At 56.0% G+C, this 18219-nt stretch overlaps 1 protein-coding gene across 3 annotated transcripts; it reads right to left on the bottom strand.

The window, feature by feature from the left end:
* Nucleotides 1-385: 385 nt before the first annotated feature.
* On the bottom strand, nt 386-17892 carry FAM131B (family with sequence similarity 131 member B). Of its 3 annotated transcripts, XM_053669884.1 has the most exons (10): nt 16151-17892; nt 15088-15228; nt 12625-12701; nt 10498-10686; nt 5846-5955; nt 5491-5526; nt 5085-5178; nt 4629-4826; nt 4356-4499; nt 386-3912 (listed from the first exon to the last, which is right to left on the bottom strand). In XM_053669884.1, the coding sequence occupies exons 4-10, from the start codon at nt 10508-10510 to the stop codon at nt 3440-3442; spliced, it is 1068 nt and encodes a 355-aa protein (XP_053525859.1). In that variant the 5' UTR covers nt 10511-10686; nt 12625-12701; nt 15088-15228; nt 16151-17892; the 3' UTR covers nt 386-3439. The 3 variants fall into 3 exon arrangements, with proteins under 3 accessions (XP_053525859.1, XP_053525856.1, XP_037016688.2); XM_053669881.1 differs by lacking the exon at nt 12625-12701; XM_037160793.2 differs by lacking the exons at nt 10498-10686; nt 12625-12701; nt 15088-15228; nt 16151-17892 and adding an exon at nt 8333-8539.
* Between the last annotated feature and the right edge of the window lie 327 nt (nt 17893-18219).

The raw sequence follows: 18219 nt of genomic DNA, 5'->3' as shown, positions 1-18219 counted from the left end.
CCTTGTTTCCAGGTCACTTCCTAGAGAACCCACCCCCTCTCTTTCCCGGGGTGGTCACTGATCTGTCCTTCGCAAGGGTCAGCTCCGCCCTCAGGCTGCACTGGCTGGGGCCTCTCCTGCCCAGAACTAAGGCTCAGGCCAGCCAGGCCCCTCAGACACCAGCCCTTGGGCTAGTTCTTTGTGTTCTTCCTCTTGGGGTGGACGGCCGGGGGGTCAGTGTCAAGAAGGCAGACCTCTTTGATGCATCCACACTTGGGAAGTCCGACCCACATCCTCCCCAAATCAGCTACGGGAGCCTGCTTTTCTGTGAGTGGTCCCAGGGGCTCTAAGCATCCAAGACCCCTGCTCCCGCCTCCCAGGTCCCCCCCCCTTCACCCACCCTGGACCCGGTCTCCGTCATCCCCCAAATAAGACGCACATAGTCAGAGGATGCCACCACATTCTGTTTAGTGCCAGTGAACACAGTCTGGAGCCCTCTCCGGCGTTACACCCCTCCCCCTCCCCAGGCCAAGAGAGAGGCTGTAGCCTGGGGAGGAGGTTGGCAGTGGGCATCCGAGCCCACTGCCCATGCGTGTATATATAATCTATAATATTTATATATATTTATATAATTCTCTCTAATATATGCCATAGACTCTCTCTCGGGCCTGGGAGGGGGAAATGTCACATTAAGAAAACATGCTGAGACTGGCCGTAGAAGTGGATCTTCCCAGACCTGGAAGACGGGCGCGCGCAGACGCACGGGCTGTGTGGACGGGGGCGGGGCAAAGGTCAACACATTCACCACGTTTCCCTCCTTCACACAAGGATGAGGAGGAAGGGGGCGGGGCCAGGCGGAAGGGGAGGAATGGGAGATTCGGGTTTTCCTTAATCAAGTGAATTAAAAATAAAAGTGCACCCCTCCCCCCCAAGAAAAATCATTTAGCAAGAGCAGTTTCATTCACAATAATACAAACACAGCCCTGTCCCGGGGCTGTTGTAAATCGTGCTGCACAGCCTTTAACCCCAAAGGAAAAGCAACCCTCCCTCACCCCCGACAGCCTGTTCCAGCACATGCCCCTTCCCTCCCCCCAAATAGGCTAGAAGCAAACCCCATGCACCCTGCCCCCAGCACCCAGGAGGCAGCTTCTCCCTCCAGAGCCCTAACAGGGTCCCGGGCCAGCTCCCTGGTCTTCCCCCTCTTCAGAGTGGGAGGGGAGCTCCTTGCAAATGCAAACCCCCAGCTGACCGTGGTCTGCGCACGTGCCAGCCGCCAGCACTGGGGATGTGGACCCCCACTGCTGTCTGCAGTCACCCAGATTCCTTGACAATTCAGTCATCTTTCAGCAGGGCCTGCCTGAAAACGGGCTTCCTCCAGTGGGGAGGGAGGAAAGCGCGCTAATTCCCTCTACCTGCCCCAACCCCTCAGGGCCCTGAGCAACACCGACATGAAAGAGCCCACTTGCTGGAGTGGACGTCCACTGCGGGCTGGGGCAGAATAAGGGGCAGGAAGGGGAAGAGACTAAGAGGAAAAGGTGGCATATCCAGAGAGCAGGTTGCCCAAGGTGCGGAGACGGGCTCCCCGGGCGCAGGGAGCTGGGAGCATGCAAAACCCCAAGTCCCGCGGCAGGAGCGCAGGCTGAGGGTACAAGGCCACTTCTCAGAGCTTCTGGTGCCCAACGCAGGTCACATGATGAAACACAAGGGACAGCTCTGGATGAGGTAAGCCACTCTTCACCGCCTGTGCGTGCCACGCTAACCCGTGTTTCCTCCAAGACCCGACCTCCCCTCCCCCGAAGACGCGGGACCCCGGCCTGGGTTGCATTTCAGGACCACGTTGCATCATCACATGAGCATGTGAACTTGATGTGGGGCGGGGAAACGGGGGCCACAGATGGACAGAAACGCCACCATTCTACCTCCTCCTTCCAAAGAAATAGACATGTGGGGACGGGTAGGGATAAGGTAGTTTGCGCCCAGGGTCTGGGAGAGATGATGTGCACCCTTCCTGGCAGAGGACAAAAGCAACAGAACCCCCGCCAACCTTTGGGGTAGAACACGGGACCCTGACCTACAGCCTTAGATGAGGCAAGAGGAAAGGCAGGCATGGACGTCTCAGTGTCTCTCTCCTACCCGGATTCTCCGAGGGCCAGGAGCCAGGGCCCAGGGCCCCACTGTGTGCTCCACAGCTGCCACTTCTTTGCTCTGGCCCGTCCCTGCCGTCAGGATCATTTACACAACTGTGGGGGCTTTGTGTGCTGCAGACAGACGTCCCCACCGAAATGGACACTGGGTGTGGGAGGGCGAGCAGTTTCAGGGGCTTCTGCCTCCCTGTAAACCCATCCTAGAAGGAAGAAGACTGATCCCCTCTCTGTAGGAGGCCCAGGAAGGGGCCTGGGAGGAGCTGAAGGAGGAGAAAAAGGGCCGAGTGTCCCCCGGGCGGGGGCCTCACAGCACCAGACTCCCCCCTCCACCCCACTCAACCTGAGTCCCCAAGAAGTTATAAAAATGTAGAAAAGGCAAAGAGAAAAGTGTAAACAGCTCCAGAGAATTTGGGGGCGGATGGAGGGAGGCACAGACTTCACGCTTCCCTGCCTGGCAGGCCACCTGCGTTCTGTGCTCCCCCCTCTGGGTGGGAGCTCCTGGAGCAGGGGATGGAAGAAGGCAGACAAAGGAAGCAAGAGCTGGAGCAGCCAGCCCGCTGGGTCCTTCCCCAGACCCCTCGGACCCACCTTTCAGTCACGGGATATTCAAGATCCCAGAACAGGTGGCCAGGTTTGTCCTTGGTCCCATCCGCAACTCTCCAGTCTCTGGGTGGGCCACATAAAAGACCCCCGTTTGTGCCCATGTGCACTCCAGCTTCACGTCCACCTTCCCCGGGACTCCTGAGCTCAGAAGCCGAGCTACCCACCGAGGGCAGACTCTCCATCATCCAAGAAGACGTGGTTTCCCCTGCGCGCGTCAGGCCATGTCCAGCCCCTGAGGTTTGGTCTTCACAGGAGGGTGGAGCTGGGACCACAGCCAGAGAACACACAGAGTCAGGAAAAGCAGGAGTGACATGAAGAAGGGAGGCGTTCAGACAGCCACAGTCAAAGCTCCTGGAAGACGAAATCAGGGTGTGGAAAACTGAGGCCTAGTCGACGGCCACCAGCCGCGCTGCACTCCTGTCCCCAGGATACAAACTGGAGCTTCTGCATCACAGACCCGGGAGCCCGAGGCCAAGCCAAGTTCACAGCCATCTGGTGGCCTGGGCCTCAGTCCCCGGACCTGTGGTTTCCACAGCACAAGCCTGGATGGAATCCCATCCTGGCCCTCCATTTTCCTGGCGAGGACTGGCGGCTCCCGCATTCCTCGCCATCTTCCGCCCGGGCTTTGGCTGTACTGCTGGGGGAAGGGAGGACAGTGTTGCAGCCGTGCCCCTCAGGAGGGAGTGGAAGGTAGGGCATCGAGTGGGAAGAAGCTAGTTGTTGGCCTCGCCCTCCTCCTCATCAAACGACTGCACCCCTGAGGAGGTCACATCGGACACCTTCCGACTGAGAGCGGTGGCCATCTCGGGGTCTTCCCGTGGGGAAAGTGACTCCAGGTCCCTGCATCCCGCATCCTCTTCCTCCTCGGGGGCCAGCGGCCTCTTCTCCTCCTCTGCAGGGCCCCCTACCAGGTCCACCCTGCCCGTCCCTGGAGCCCAGTCGCTGTCTCCCCGCAGCAGAGGCGGAGGCTCCGGAGCAGAGTATCCCGAGGCAGGCTGGGAAGCCCCCATCTCATGCAGGCTTGGCTGGGAGTCATCAAATGCAGGGCCGAGATAGGAGCCTGTGGCCGGAGAGGCAATGAGGGACTGGTCACTTGCTTCCCAGGCATCCGATGACCCCAGACAGTACATGCCCTGAGACACGTAGGAGTGAGGCCATCCATCCAAGGGGGCTTGAGTGAGCGCATCTGTGAAGAGAATCATGGTTGTTGGCCGGGCGCACACAACCATCCAAGGCAGTAACAGCAGCACAGAGAACCAAGGGTGAGACATTAGGGAAGGAGGGGACGAGAAGGCTGAGATGAACAGAAAGTCTTAGAACAGATGAGCCCTGGCTGATGTGGCTCAGAGGCTTGAACACCGGACAGCGAACCAAAGGGTCACCGGTTCGATTCCCAGTCAAAGCACATGCCTGGGTTATGGGCCAGATCCCCAGCAGGGGGAGTGCAAGAGGCAACCACACAATGTTTCTCTCCCTTCTCTTCCCCTCTCTAAAAATAATAGATAAATAAATAAATACTTCCAAAAAAAGAGAAAGAATGGAGATACAAAGATGAATACAGGTAGCCTCAATAATCGAGGAGGCCTCTGAGGCCTCAGGGGCTGGATTCTGGAACCACCCTTCCCTCACCTTGACTCTCCATCAACTCCTGGTAGTTGTCACTGTAGTTGCAGCCCAATGGCTCCTGGGCAGAGTTGACGCTCATGTCCTCACCGTCCATGGAGGACCAGGCCATGAGTGTGGCCTCGGAGATGGCGAACTGTTCCATGACGCCTGGGAGAAGAAACGTAGTCAGCACCAGATGGTCCTCCTATGGGCCGACCTTGGCACAGGGGGTGGGGTTGGAGGGTCAGTCTCTGGCCATCCCGAAATGTGCCTCCCGAGGCTTCGGGGCACGAGTACCTGCGAGGAAACGCGCCTCCTTCTCGCCATCGCTGAGGTCAGAGTAGGCATCGGTGTCCCTGCGCACGGCCTCGTGGCTGTGCTGGGGCTGGATGGCGGGTGCCTTCCCCCAGCCCTGCCATTCGATCATGTGGGCCACCCGGCCTTGCCCCATGGCTGTGGGCTTCGTCACATGGTCCTTCATGCTCCTCGAAATCCCTAGGGGGCCAGACATTGTCCACATCCCCAGAACATCACATAGTACTGTAACTCCCTGCCCCCCACCCCAGTTCCTGGGGACTCCACCCCTGGGGGCGGGACAGGCTCCCCTAGGTCTCCTGGTGTGAGGGCAGCCTGGAGGATGGGAGAGGCTGGACAGAAAGGACAAACAGCTCAGGGATAGGGAGGGGCAGGGAGACTGAGACCAGGAGCGGGAAGCAGCCCCTGTCTGGACGGTCCCCGGGCAGGCAGTCTCACCTGAGAACGAGGACTTGGCCAGGGCGCCAATGCCATAGGCGTTGGAGTTTCGCTTAAGCTTCGGCAGGATGGAAGTGGTGTCCTCCATGGAGAGCTGGAATGGGGAACGTGGGAGGAGGGACAGAGGAATAAGAGGGCACGGGGTGCCGCCTTCTACGTGGGGAGAAGTTCATGGTTTCTGGGAGCAAGGACCTGAGCTCGGGCAGGTGATAGGGAAAACCATCGTAGCCAGAGGTGTCAAGGAGGCCTATCCTCCAACCCCTCTTGAGAAAGTGAGGGTAAGCAGAGCCTGGGAGTGACCACAGTGCCTGCTGAGGAGCGGGAGTACTGTATTACCAGAGAACAGAAGACAGAGGAGTTAGGCTGGGCTGGGGGAGCTGGGGCGGCTGGGGGAGCCTGCACTCACATTGATGCCGTCCCAGGAGAAGTCGGTTCGGGTTTGCTGTGAGGAGAGAGAAAAGGGAGTGGGTATCCCAGGTACTTCGAGGAATACAGCAACGCCCTCCCCCTTCCTCAGAGGGATTTCCAGAAGTGTGTGAAGAAGGGAGGGCTTTCTTGAGATCAGCATAGGAAATTAGCATTTATTTGGCCTGTATTTGGAGGAATGTAGGAGACAGGTTCTCTCAGGGTGTCCATCTGAAGGAGGGCTTGGGGAGTTAGGAAGAGATTGCAAGGCTCAGCCTGCTTGGAAGCTTTGTTCATGATGGTTGTGGGGTTTTTGGGGGGTCTGCGGGAGAGGGGGCGGCTGGACCAGGCCTCACCTCCGCGGACGGCCGGTGGAGGCTGCTTCCGTGCAGCGAGCTGGTGCTGTCCATGTTAATTTGGTCGACATCCTTCAGACCCTTCCAGTCCACGGCAATCACCTCATTCCCTGAAGTGGCCAGAGAGTTAGGCGCTCCACCTCACTGCCCCCCACACCCAAAAGGCCCCCTCCTGGTCTCAGATGCTGAGGCTGCCCTTCCAGACTTCTCCCTGCCCTGGGCTACCGCTCCCTCCCATTGCCCATTCCTTTTACATTCCTGCTCTCCCCACATCTTTGGTAGAAGAAATCATAACACTGAACCAAAATACTCAGTTTGAGCTCAACCAGGAGTAGCACACTCAGGAAAAGTGGCGTGTGGCCTTCCTTATTGTTGCTGTGTTGTAAATGGAAGGGTCGGCGCTTGGGTTTTGGCAGGAAAACTGTTGCCCATCCTGTCCTGACCAGTCCTCGCGGGTTTCCACGTACAAGTCCACGGGAGCTATGCGTTTTACCTATTATGTTTCTACAGTCAGGGGTGGGACTGCTCTGGGGCTAGCTTCTCTGTGCCTGGCTTTCTTGTTTGCGAGTTGGAAGGCGTAGAGGGAACCCTCGTGGGAGTTGGTGAACTTGACTGACAGGAAGGACGTGGAGAGAACAGAGGCAGGAGATGGGTGCGTTTACCCAGAAACAGCAAGAGCAGAGAAAGCAAAGCGGGAGATGGAATCATCTTACCCGACTGTTGGAAGGTAAGTGATGGGTTAAAGAGGAGTGGAGAAGGGACCAAGGGCAGAGAGAAGGGCCCTTTTTAAAATAGGAACCAAAAGAACAGGACTGGGAGGGGTTTGAGGGTCTCAGGAACTGGAGGGCCCAGAAGAGTGGCAATCTCCTCCTGGTGAAGGAGGACGGAGCCAGGGCAGGGGGTGCCTCTGGGAGGCTTGGGGAAGAAGCACTTGTGGCCTTGCAGAGAGACCCACGTCAGATGGCTGTGGAGCATCCGGCTGGTCGGACCCCTTCTATGAAGGAAGTTTCATGACTCCAAATTTTGGGTTAGGGACCCACTCTTGAGAAGAGGTGACTTGACTGGGGTCTCAGGCCTGAGGAGGCATTCGGTTCACGTCAACGTAGCTGGTGCTACAGGCAGGGCTCCTGCTTAAGGGATCCGAGGGACACAGGACCCCTTGGAGGAGGCCGTAGTCCCTCTGGGCTGCAGGGAAGGGGTGAGATGGGCGGTACCAGAGGCTATGGCCTGGGGGGAAGAGGAAAGATGGACGTCTGGGCAGAAAGAGCTGGAAAGGGGCAGGCAGAAAACAATCTCTGAGGAGGAATATGGGGCCGGCAAAGTGCCCGGGGGGGGGGGGGGGCCTTTGTAGAAGAGGGAGAGCTGAGTCAGAGCAGTGGGGGGCAGGAAGGGGAGGGAGAGGAGGAGGAGAGGTGAAGGCAGAGGAGGAGGGGGTATCCATGGAAATAAATCAAGTCTCAGAGAAATCAGGCTTCCGTTGAGTGAGTTTGTCTGTGATAATAATACGAACTATTCTCTCTGCCTGAGGTCACTGGGGCGTGTAGGCGGGAGAAATGGGGAGTTGAAATGTGAAAAAATTGGGGGTTTGGGGAGAGGGCTGGATTAATTAATTTGCTGAGCGTCGAGAGAGGAGTGCGCAGGTGGTGGGGGACCAGGGGGCAGGAGCAAGGCAAAGGTGGAAGGTCTTAGACGAATTAGGAGGCGTCTGTCTTCCCTCCCCAGTCAAAGGTAAATAAAGGGCTAGCTCCGCCCCCATCACCCCCGCTGACAGGTGCTGTCCTGTCCCTGATCCTCCCAGGCCGGGCCCCACCCTTCTGGGACCTGGCTCCCGACCCCTCTGAGTCCCCCTCGGACCTCTGCCTCCTGCCCCGCGCCCACGGGCTGTCACCCCCCAGCCCGTCCCCATTCCCTCCCCCAGGCGCATCCCGCCCCCGCCCCAGAGGGAATATGCACGTGAACAAAGCAAATCCGGGGAGGCTGGAACGACAAAAAAAGACAACGGAGAGGGAAAGAGATGGGGGCAAAACGCCCAAGCAGATGGAGGCGGGGGTGGGGGGTGCGTAGGGAAAACAACTCGGGGCTGAGACGTGCGGGGAGGATTCTTCGAAGAGGGGCGCTCCGGGAAGGGAGATGGAGGTGCGGGGCCGCCGAGGCGGGCACAGTCGGGGCGGAGGGCCTGGAGGCGGCGGCCGAGGAGCGGACAGCGGCGGGGGAGAGAGCGGAGGCCGATGGAGAGATGATGGGGAGAGACCGCGCCTGGGGGAGGGCCACGGAAGGAAGCCGGAGGGAGCCGGAGAGCCCGCGGGGATGCTCGCCCGGGGGGTGCGGGAGGAGAGCGGGGAGCGGAGGCACAGGGGGAAGGTGAGGCAGCCGGGCGGGGCGGGTGGCGCGGAGCGCGGTCCCCGGGGGGCGCGCGGAGGGTGGGGGAGGGGCCGCGGCCGCGGACCCGGCGAGCCCAGCCCACGCCCGCCGCGCCGCGGTACCCACCCACGGTCCGGGAGCCGATGCAGCCCATGGCGCGGGGCCTCCGGGGCCGGACCCTCGCCGACGCGCGGCGGGCGCGGGGGGAGCACCGGGAGCCGCGCCGCCGCCCCAGCCTCTCTGCAGCGCCGCGGCCGTCTCCGCTCGGCTCCGCTCCCCCCGCCCCTCTCCATCCCTCCCCGCGCCTGCCGCCGTCGCCGCCGCCGCCGCCGCCGCCTGGCTCCCCCGCCCGGGCTCCTCCGGCGGCCCGGGAGGGGGCGGCCCGGCGATTGGCTGCGCACGGCACCGCCCCCAGACCCGAACTTGCGGCCGCGCGGCCGGCGCACCTCTCCGCGATCCCTGCGCCTGCCCTTCCCCAGCCCCGCCCGCGGCTCCTCCGGGGTCAGGGCTGGGGTCACGCCTGGGGGCGCAGCGGAGTCCCCCGGGGTGCCCGCCCGGGGTCCCAGGAACCGGGTAAAGGTCCCCGGCGCCGCCCTTCCGCTCTGGTGGATTAATTTCCAGGGTCTGGGTTGGGGACGCTCAGAGAGAAAGTGAGGTCCGCGGAGGAGAGTAAAGCCTTGGTGGCCGCCCAATTCCGCAAACACTTGTTTTCTTCCCGGGGGGGGGGGGTGGCGTGATTGGATACAGTTTAGGATGCTCTGCGTTTCCTGTGCACGGTTTGTCCACCCAAACGGAACGCGAAGTCTTTGGGAGGGCGTCCTGGGTGGGACTTCCCTGGGCTCGGCGCCCGTGCAAATTGTGGGACCGTGCCTGATGAGGAAGGAGAATGAAGCTAATTCAGTGCCTCCTGAAGTGAAAAAATGCCAGGACCCAAGACTGGCTGGAAGCCATAGTTTGAAATCCAGTTTAACTTTTCCTGAACCTTGGTCCTCTCTGACGAATGAAAGTATGGATGCCAGGAAGCGGTCAAGATCAACAGAGCGAGGATGCCCTCTGGCTAGTGGGGAGGGTCAGGTGGGTACCAAAGGCCTCCTGGGTACCGAGAAAGAGATCTAAGTAGCAAGGGCCAAGTGGGCAGATGGTGACAGCAGACTAGAAGTGGAGTCCAGAAAAGCCACATGAGAAAGGGTAAGGAGACTTGTCCAAGCCGCAACCAGAAAACCCAAAGTGTGAGAAGGCGGAGTCAAGTGTGAGAAGGCGGAGTCAAGTGTGAGAAGGCGGAGTCTCAGCCCCAGTGACCTCAGCCAGAGTCTGTTTGCCGCCTACATGCTTTCAGGTCCCTCCGGAGGTTGAAAGGGGAGTGAGGCAGTGGGCTAGGGGTCCCTGGTGTGGGCGTGCAACCGAGAGAGACCAGGTCTTGTGAATGCAGCTTGTAACCTTTAGATTACAGATGGAGAGCTAAACTTTAGGGTGAAAACCATTACGTTTGGTGGAACCCCACATGAGAGAGAGGGGAGATGATGCTAATCTAATTGAAGACCTGGGAGATAGGATTATGGAGACAAGTGACCTTTGGTCTCTGTGCATGAAGAAATTAGCCAAATGTACATCTATAAAACCATGAGCAAGAAGACAGAATAGTCTGTTGTAGAGCTGCTTAGATTTTAACTGTCCGGTATACTTTGTGGCAGCATTTGGACAGTGGAATTTTTTGGACAGTGGAATTTTTTGGACAGTGGAAAGAATTAGAAGGTATTTCCCCCATATCCGCTACTGTGTATTTTACGAAAAGAACTACCAGGAATCTGCTGTCCTGGAATACAGTGTCTCAGTACCAAGGAGAGGAAATAGAAAGATGGGAAAGGAAAAGAAGGAATAAATCCATCACTACAGCAACGCCCCCCAAACCCTTACAGCTGGAGCCAAGAAAGCGCTGTGGGGGGAATTCCAGGTACCGAGTAAGGGGCCAAGCGACCAGTTCTGCTCACACCTTCTCACCGGCTATTGCTCTCCCCTCAGGGTGCTGTCATTCCACTAATCCCGCTATTACTCTGATCCAAATATGGATACGAACCCCTCCCACAATCCCTTTAGCACAGCCGTGTAAGACTGGATTTAGCCAAAAGATTTAAATCAAGATCAGCACAAGGGATTCCAGGTCTTGAAGCCTCAGTCCCAGTCCCACGTTCTGTCTTAAAGGTATTTTCTTGGCACCCTAGAGAAATAGACTATCCTAGAAACAGTGTGTGCCGGCTTCCTCCCTGCTTCTTGTGCGGGATCTTACTCCTCACCATTGGGAGGCATCCTCCTGGTCTCTTTGCCATTTTCTGAGTCAAGGTCAAAGATTCCGGTTCTGATGTGAACAGGAACAACCTTCCCGGAGGACAGTTCGATGGCACTGATGAAAAATGATCTTTAAAATATGCATTGAAGTTGTCGTACATAAGTTGTGACGCAGCCGTTCCATTTATAGAAATACTCTAAGGAGACAAAAAGAAAAGGGGACAAAGATTTCATCGACAGCAGCCATCAGAGCGCTATTCACACAACAGGGAAAGCTTCTACCCAAGCCCCATGGTCCAACCCGGGGAGTAGTTAAATAAATTATGGTCGATGCCTATAAATAGAATTCTGCGGAGCCATTCATAATATCTCATGGCTGTATTTGTTGACAGAAAAATTATTCATGATACATGGTGACATTACTTAACGAGCAGGTTATAAGAATAATGTATCGATCTTTGTTTAGAAATCACACACGCACACACATGTTCTTCTAGCAGAAAAGGATGAAGCAGATGTCAGTGGGTGGCAGGTTTGGTGTCGGGAAGACGGGATTCCCGTCTGATGGTGTCTATTTTCTTGGAGACATAGGAGCTGAGACCATCTAAGAGTCTGGGACTGGGGAAGATAGGGGTACAACCATAGGAAATAACACGCCAACATCCCTTTACAGCGGACAAAGGGATTGCAGCCTCCCGGTCTCCCACCCCGATAAGGAAGTCATTAGCTTTGCATTGCAGTTGAGGAAATCTGGATTCACAGCAGGCTGACATTCCTTTCGCCTCAGTTAACCAGCTCAAAACAGAAGCAGCTAGCAGCGGTGTCAAACTCATTTTCATGGGGGGGAGGGGGACGGGCACATCAGCCTCGAGTTGGCCTTCAAAGGCCCAAATATAATACTAGGACTGTGTAAGTGTAACCACTCCCTAACTGTTAAGCGAGAATTCTGGCGTTGCCATGGGGTAGAAACAAGGGGCCTGGCCGGATAAAACAAGGTAGAGGGTGGGGTTCGGCCCGTGGGCCTTGTGTTTGCCGCCTGTGAGCTAGCAGTTCACTTCAGCCCCACAAATGGAAAATTCATCCTGGATGCTTAGGCAAAAGCCTCATTTGTGTGTTTGTTCATTTATTTTTATTTATTATTATTATTTTAGATTTTATTTATTTATCTTTAGAGGGGAAGGGAAGGAGAGGGAGCGAAATATCAATGTATGGTTGCCTCTCGTGCATCCCCTGCTGGGAACTGGCCTGCAACCCAGGCATGTGCCCTGACTGGGAATTGAACCATCATCCTTTGGTTCGCAGGCCTGTGCTCAATCCGCTGAGCCACACCAGCCAGGGCTGTTCATTTATTTTTAATTATTAGAATGACTTGGTTCGGGTAATTTTGTGGGATACACATTCTTTCACTCTTGCCTTTTAGGGTGAGACCATGAACTGAAGACAGGCATAGATCTGTCTGCATTCCTAAATTTTGAAATGGAAAAGTGATGTTCTCCCCTCAGGGGGACTTCCAGCCCTGCTCCTGGTCCTTGGTGCTATCGTAAAGTACTGGTGACAAGAGTGTCTCGGTTCCACCTTGTCGAAGTCTGTGCATTGTATCAGAATCTCTGTCTTGGGGACACGGGGAGGTGACTCAGGCTGCTCCTGAGTTTAGTCAGCTTCGGGGCAGGTCTTTGGGTCTCACAGGAGGCACTGTTTGCTTAGGCACTGGAAGCGGGGATGCTGACTCTGGGGACCTCGGGAAAAGGGCTGCAGGCACACCTGGATTAGGGTGGGGTTGGGGGGTGGAGAGATCAGAAGACTCTGAGAACAAGCAGGGAACTTCCTTCCATGGGGTCATTTCCTTAATAGTCCATAAACAAGAAGACAAAGAATGGAGCCTGCGAGCCAGGTTGCTGCCCCTTGGGGTGGGGGGAGACTCAGAGCAGCACCGGGGGTGTGGTCGGTAGTGTGTGGACTGTATTTCCACACAGTAGGAAGTGCCAGAGTCTGCGCCGGTCTGTCTGTGGAATGAGTGATCGGGAGACCGGCTCCCGCTGCTGTGCTGGGGCAGGGCCTTTCCCGGGCGGGAGCGGGTCTGCTGAGGAAGAAAGGACATCTCGGGGCGGTTAGTTATTACGCAGGAAGACACTGACCACAGCAGTTCCCTGGTCCCAGGGTTGGTGGTGGGGACAAAGAGGCCTCATGGAACCAATCTCTCATCTGCTGGACTCTGGAAGATAAAACTTTGTATTTCATTTTATTCGTTTATTCCTTATTTTTAGAGAGGGGAAGGAAGAGAGAAAGGGAAACATCGATGTGAAAGAGAAACATGGATCTGTTGCCTTCTCGTATGGGTCCTGACTGGGGTACACACCCCAGTCGGGGATCTGAGCCACAGCCTGGGTTTGGGCCCAGACAGGGAATTGAACCTGCAACCTTTCGGTCTAGGAGATGACGCTGCAACCAACGGAACCACGCAGGCCAGGGCGATAAAACCTTTTAGGTCAATATAGGTCAATGCCCGCTCGCCCTTTAGATGATACTTGAAACCTTTGCCAAATATTATGGAGTTAAGGGGAGCTCATCGCAATGCACAGTGAGATAAGGACAGTTAGCAGCAGCGTGGCCGGTGGTGGTGACCTCTCCCCCCAGCCCCGCCCCTGTGGTGCTGTCTCCTGGGACACAGGGGCAGGTCAGCATCACTGAGTCCGTAGAATCCTGTGGCTCCATGCAACGGAGGGGAGCTAGTAGGGTCTGTGGTTTAGATTTTCGGGGGAAGGCACTTGCTCTGTCTTTTCTTTGAAAAGCAGGTCTATGGGCAAGCCTGGAAGAGAACCACTTCAGATTTGGGGGTCCCATCCAAACGTCTGATGCAGAGGGCCAGGCCAGGGGGTTCTGGGCTAATGGGCTCCCACATGCTTCTCAGAGAAGGGACAGGTTGGGTCCTGAGGGCATGGAACACAGGCCCCGAAGTGTCCTCAGGGCCTCGGGAGGCCACCCTCAAGTCCAGGTCACAGGCAGCAGCAGACTAGACAGGAAGCCAGGACCCGGAAAGCAGGCTTGGGCCTCCACGAACCAGAGGCCAAGTAAGCAATGAAAGTGGAGCTCATCAATCCCAGAGAGCCCACACGGATGCATCCGCCAGAGGTCAAGTGACTACTCAGCACTCCCAAATCCCAGGGCACAAATCCCTGAGAAAGAAAGGCAAGAATCAAGTAGGTAGTAGCAGGCATTTGCTTTTTCCAGCTTCAATGTCCCTACCTGTCAATTTTATATTCTCCAGGAGGACCCGTGAGAACCTGGACCTAGAAGGCTTGTTCCTGAGCGTCACAGGTAGCTACCTGGCTAGTATTTACGGATTCAGGGTTGAGCAGCTGGTGTCACATCATGCCCCTGGAGCCCTCTTACTTCCCCTGCTGGGACTCCTAAGTCCCATCTTTAAGCCCAGCTGCTCCAGGAGAGATACCCTGCCTTGTGCTTACAAGGCACCCCCTCCTGTTCCTGCCTCTGAATCCCAGCCTGGTGGCGGGTGCTCTCCTACGACTCTGCTGCCAGGCATAGCTGACGGCCGACCTCTCAAGTTCCTGAACAGACCTCCATTCTGGGACCCCCGTCCTTGTGTCTTCCTTAGCTTTTAGATATCCTGCCACCTCAGCTTGGATGCCTCTGGCAGATGTCTTCTTGGACGAGGATCTGTTTTTGCTGCCAAGTCTAACTGCCTGGGCCCCTCTCTCCTTTCCTGCAATTGCTCCGATGCTAAACAGCGTCGCCTGCCTAACGGGTGGGTGGAGCCCAGGTCTCCGCCCTTGCCAGTCTGCCATCCTTAAGCAAGCGGACCAAGTCCACAGAGGGGCAGCAGAGGCTGTAGGGACACTAAGCACCGATCATACGAACTGGAGGAAAGCTTAGAAGTCAAGTCCATTGCTGTACTTTCACAGACAAGCACCACTTGCCTCTCAGATTTTCGTAGTCACACAACTAGTAAGCGGTCACACTGCCATCAGGATTCAGGTCTCCCAACTCTTTTCTAGTGTTCTTTTCCCGACCCTGGGATGCTTCCCTAAATTTAGGTTGGGCTGTCTTTCTGATTTTTATGATGATGCTAAATACCGTTGAAAAATGCTCATTAGTCCCCATACTCCTTTTGCTCATATTGATGGGTCAGCTCCTTTTGGATAAAATGAGGCAAAAAGAACATTGTTCTACGTGGGTACGTGTTCTCACTGCAATAAAATTAAACATAAAAGACCATTGTTCTAGCTTAGGCGTTCCAGAGGTAACTGTTTTCTTGTTCTTTGTGCTTAAGAATGAGCGGGCAATGCTAATCTCGGCGTGCATGTTCAGGTCATTCTTTGGTGAAGGTATTTTCACGGTGATAAGCAGACCGGGGACAAAGCTTGTACTCTCTTGGGTGGCGGTGAGCCAGCCCCTGAGGGCTGTGGCTCACTGAGTCAGTCCTGGCTGTTCTGCTGGTCGGCCACAGACCCACCCAGATGGCAGCGCCCAAAGGGACTGGAAACTTTGAACTTCAGGTGGTGTGTTTGGGTTGCTCTCAAGTAATAAAACCCATTTTAGAGAAATTTTGAACGGAGACAAACAAAAATTCAGGTACCTACAGTGAGGTGGCTAGAGGTGGCCGAGTTGAATTTTATTTCTGCTGGTGGAAAGCTGCGTTGAGGAGGGGGTGCAAGCAATTTCTGCATTCTCCAGTGGGCGCTGGAATTTGCCACTCGAGCCTTTGCGATGCTGATTACATGCTGAAATGATAGTATTTTCGATGTAGTGGATTACGGCGTATTAAAATTAATGGCACCTGTTTCTCTTGGAATTTCTTTGAAGATGAGCTACGTGGCTTAACATCAACTCTCTTTTTGTCATTGTTGGTGTAGGATGTCGTCCTAGGGACACAGGTTGAGGACAAGCAAAGTCACGAGAGGTGAGAAGTTCAAGGAATGGAGAGATGGGGGAAGGGAGGATCATCTATGAGGTACTAAGATCACTAAAAATTAATAGCAAAGACATTTGGGAGACAGAGCCAGTGAGCTCCGACGTCATAATGTTCTGGAAATGAGGGTGAATGACCAAGGGCGATAGATGGCGATACAGGGGCTCCAGTTTGCTGCCGCAGAGTTCGACGCTGGAGGATTTGGGGAGGAGAGAAGGAGGATAGTGTGGATGTGGTAACGCGGTCAGAGAAGGACACCTGCTCTTCATCCAGGGTTGTGGGGGGGAAATGTGCTGCCACGTGAGAAGGCTACAGAGGGAGGCGCGTCCTCAGAGGATCCGGGTGAGAGAAGCAGGAGAGAGAGAGGCAGGAAGAAGAGGAACATTGGCTGGCAGCGGTCGCTGAGCTCGGAGAGCACCCTGCACGGGTTTCCGGAGCTGGGCATCTGCGGTTTCTTAGGGTGAATGACACCTTATTGAGGTTAAAGGGCTTCATGCAGTTAGTTCTGGCAGTCTGACGGCAGAGCAAGGCTGCCAGGGTAGGAGGTTTAGGGGGAGGAGTGACGGGGGCCTGGGGTCTCCTTACTCTCAGAGAGTCCCACCTCCCTCTTTCACCCCTCCCTCAACCATCAAAGCCCAGGGTAGGCCCTCTCAACTTCCCAAGCACTGCTCACTAGGTGATTTTTTTTCAGCCAATAATTGACTCAATTTACTACTTGGAAGCAGGTAACTCACACGCAGGGATCTTCAGCACAGTTCTTCTCTGCTCCACACCTGGAATCCCACTGCCCACCGAATGCCTTTTCATTCTTGGCATGTCCAGAACGGAGCACAGTCTCTCTAACTCCCAGATCTGCACCTCTCCGCCGACGGGCTGTACTCCAGGTGGGTGCCAGCAGGAAGCCGAGCCGGGTCCGTGGTGTCTCCCCCACACCCCCGACTCCCACTCCAAGCTCAGTCCCACACCAGGCTCTGCCCGTCTCCACGCCCCTCTGCACCTAGAGCCCTGACGCAGTCTCTTCCCAGGTCTGCCCGCCTCTGTACCGGCGCCACCTGTTAGTCTCCACATTGCCGCTACGGTGAGGTGTTTCAAAATTCCCCAAGTATTCTCCTGCTAACCTATCCACCCTAAAACTCCGCGGTGGCTCCCCACTGCTCTCAGGACAAAGTTGAAACTTGTTCACAGGGTCCGCCTCTCCGCACAGCCACCTCCCCAGCTCTGTGGCGGCCCCGGGCGGGCACCGCCCTCTCAGGCGCCCGGCCATGCCTGCCTCGCCTTGTGGTCACACGGGATGATGGCCATGTTCACGGCCGCCCCAGGGCTTCGCACAGGCTGTTCCCTCTGCATGCAATGCTCTCCCCTCCCACTTTGCCCAGTTAACTCCTGTGCGTCTTTCAGGTCTCAGCTTGGATGCCCACCCCTTCCTTGACCTCCATAACCAGTTCCCATCTCAGTATGCACTTCATCACAGGCGGTCCTTGTAACATGCAGTTTTACACTTGTGTGAGATTGATTAAAGTTTATGTCCCTTTGAAGATTCCCCAAGGTCATGGACGCTCCGAGAGGGCTGGGATCATGCGTGGTTTTGCTCAATATTATATCCCAAGCACCAAACAAAATGCCCTGCACATAGTAGGTGCTCAATAAAGACTCAGTGACTAGTCCTGGCTGGTGTGGCTCAGTGGATTGAGTGCGGGCCTGTGAACTAAAGGATCGCAGTTCAATTCTCAGTCAGGGCACATGCCTGGGTTGCAGGCCCGTTCCCAGCGGGGGACACATGAGAAGCAACCATACATTGGTATTTCTCTCCCTCTCTTCCTCCCATCTCCTCTAAAGATAAATATTTAAATAAATAAAAAGAATGTTAAGCTGTCAAACATCATGCAGCTTATTTAAAATAAAAAAAGACTTAGTGAATAAACAAATGAACTGATTCAAAGGCCCATACGCTTTCCAGAAACGCAGGGCCTCCCTTGATCTTGCACGAGATGTCAGTGACCCTGGAACTCAGTCACTGTGTCCAGGGCCCTGGCCGTGGGGCAGGCACTGCCTCCCGGGCTGCGCTACTCCTGAGCACACAAGAATAACTCTGCCGGGCCTGGGTAGGTGGTTCCGAGTTACTGATGTCCTCGGGTAGCATCTCACCCTTGGGTACGAAAGGCTGTCTCCCAGCGTGAGCCCGTTGAGAAGTCTCAGGAGGAAGACGTGCTCTTCTGTGTAGCGCCTCATCCCTCGTTCTGGGCAGGTGCCCGTTTGCCACATTCGTCACCCCCCCCCCCGGGCGGCGGCAGGAAGGGGTGCCTGAGGCGTTCCGAGGGTTTGCTCAGAAGCACCCACTTCCTGTGTCTGGCGGCCCCAGTGGGTGTCTTCGTAGTAAACCCACTTTGGTCAAGGGTGTGGAGGTGAGTGGGAGACTCTAGAAAAATGCAAGTGCTTCTCATCTCAAGCAGCTTGGTTATCTACTGAACTTTAACCCCCCCACTGCTTGAAATGTTTACTTTCCCTGGTGACTGAGTCAGCTATTTTCAGGGACAAACGTTGGCGTTTCTAGGCCAGTCTCTCTCTGGTTTTGGCTTCCCCTGGGTTCAGGGAGAAGGCAGGCAAAGGCGGCAGCAGATGCTTCTCTAGTGGCCGTGGCGGTGCCAGCAACCTGCCTGTGCTGCTGCCGGTGCCGAGTCTCTCTTCCTCTGCCCTTCCCCAGTCCCCAGCCGCCACTGACTCTCTGCCATCTGACCATCTGCCTTGCTCTGCCCCCTGAGGCCACCACACAGACACGTGCAGTGCCTTTGGGTGCCCCTCTGGT

Source organism: Artibeus jamaicensis, unplaced genomic scaffold (genome assembly GCF_021234435.1).
Source record: "Artibeus jamaicensis isolate MK-2021 breed Jamaican fruit bat unplaced genomic scaffold, CSHL_Jam_final contig_1696, whole genome shotgun sequence".
Lineage (NCBI taxonomy): Eukaryota > Metazoa > Chordata > Mammalia > Chiroptera > Phyllostomidae > Artibeus > Artibeus jamaicensis.
The sequence above is the reverse complement of the archived record's forward strand: the minus strand, read 5'-3'. Positions and strand labels throughout refer to the sequence as shown.

What these genes read in the sequence shown, in the direction of transcription:
- FAM131B (XM_037160793.2), bottom strand. Translation starts at nt 8,360, where the DNA reads ATGGGCTGCATCGGCTCCCGGACCGTGG. An exon ending in GGCCAAGTCCTCGTTCTCAG is followed by an intron (nt 4,827 to 5,084) that starts GTGAGACTGCCT and finishes CTGGCCCCCTAG; the next exon opens with GGATTTCGAGGAGCATGAAG. An exon ending in GGAGGCGCGTTTCCTCGCAG is followed by an intron (nt 4,500 to 4,628) that starts GTACTCGTGCCC and finishes TTCTTCTCCCAG; the next exon opens with GCGTCATGGAACAGTTCGCC.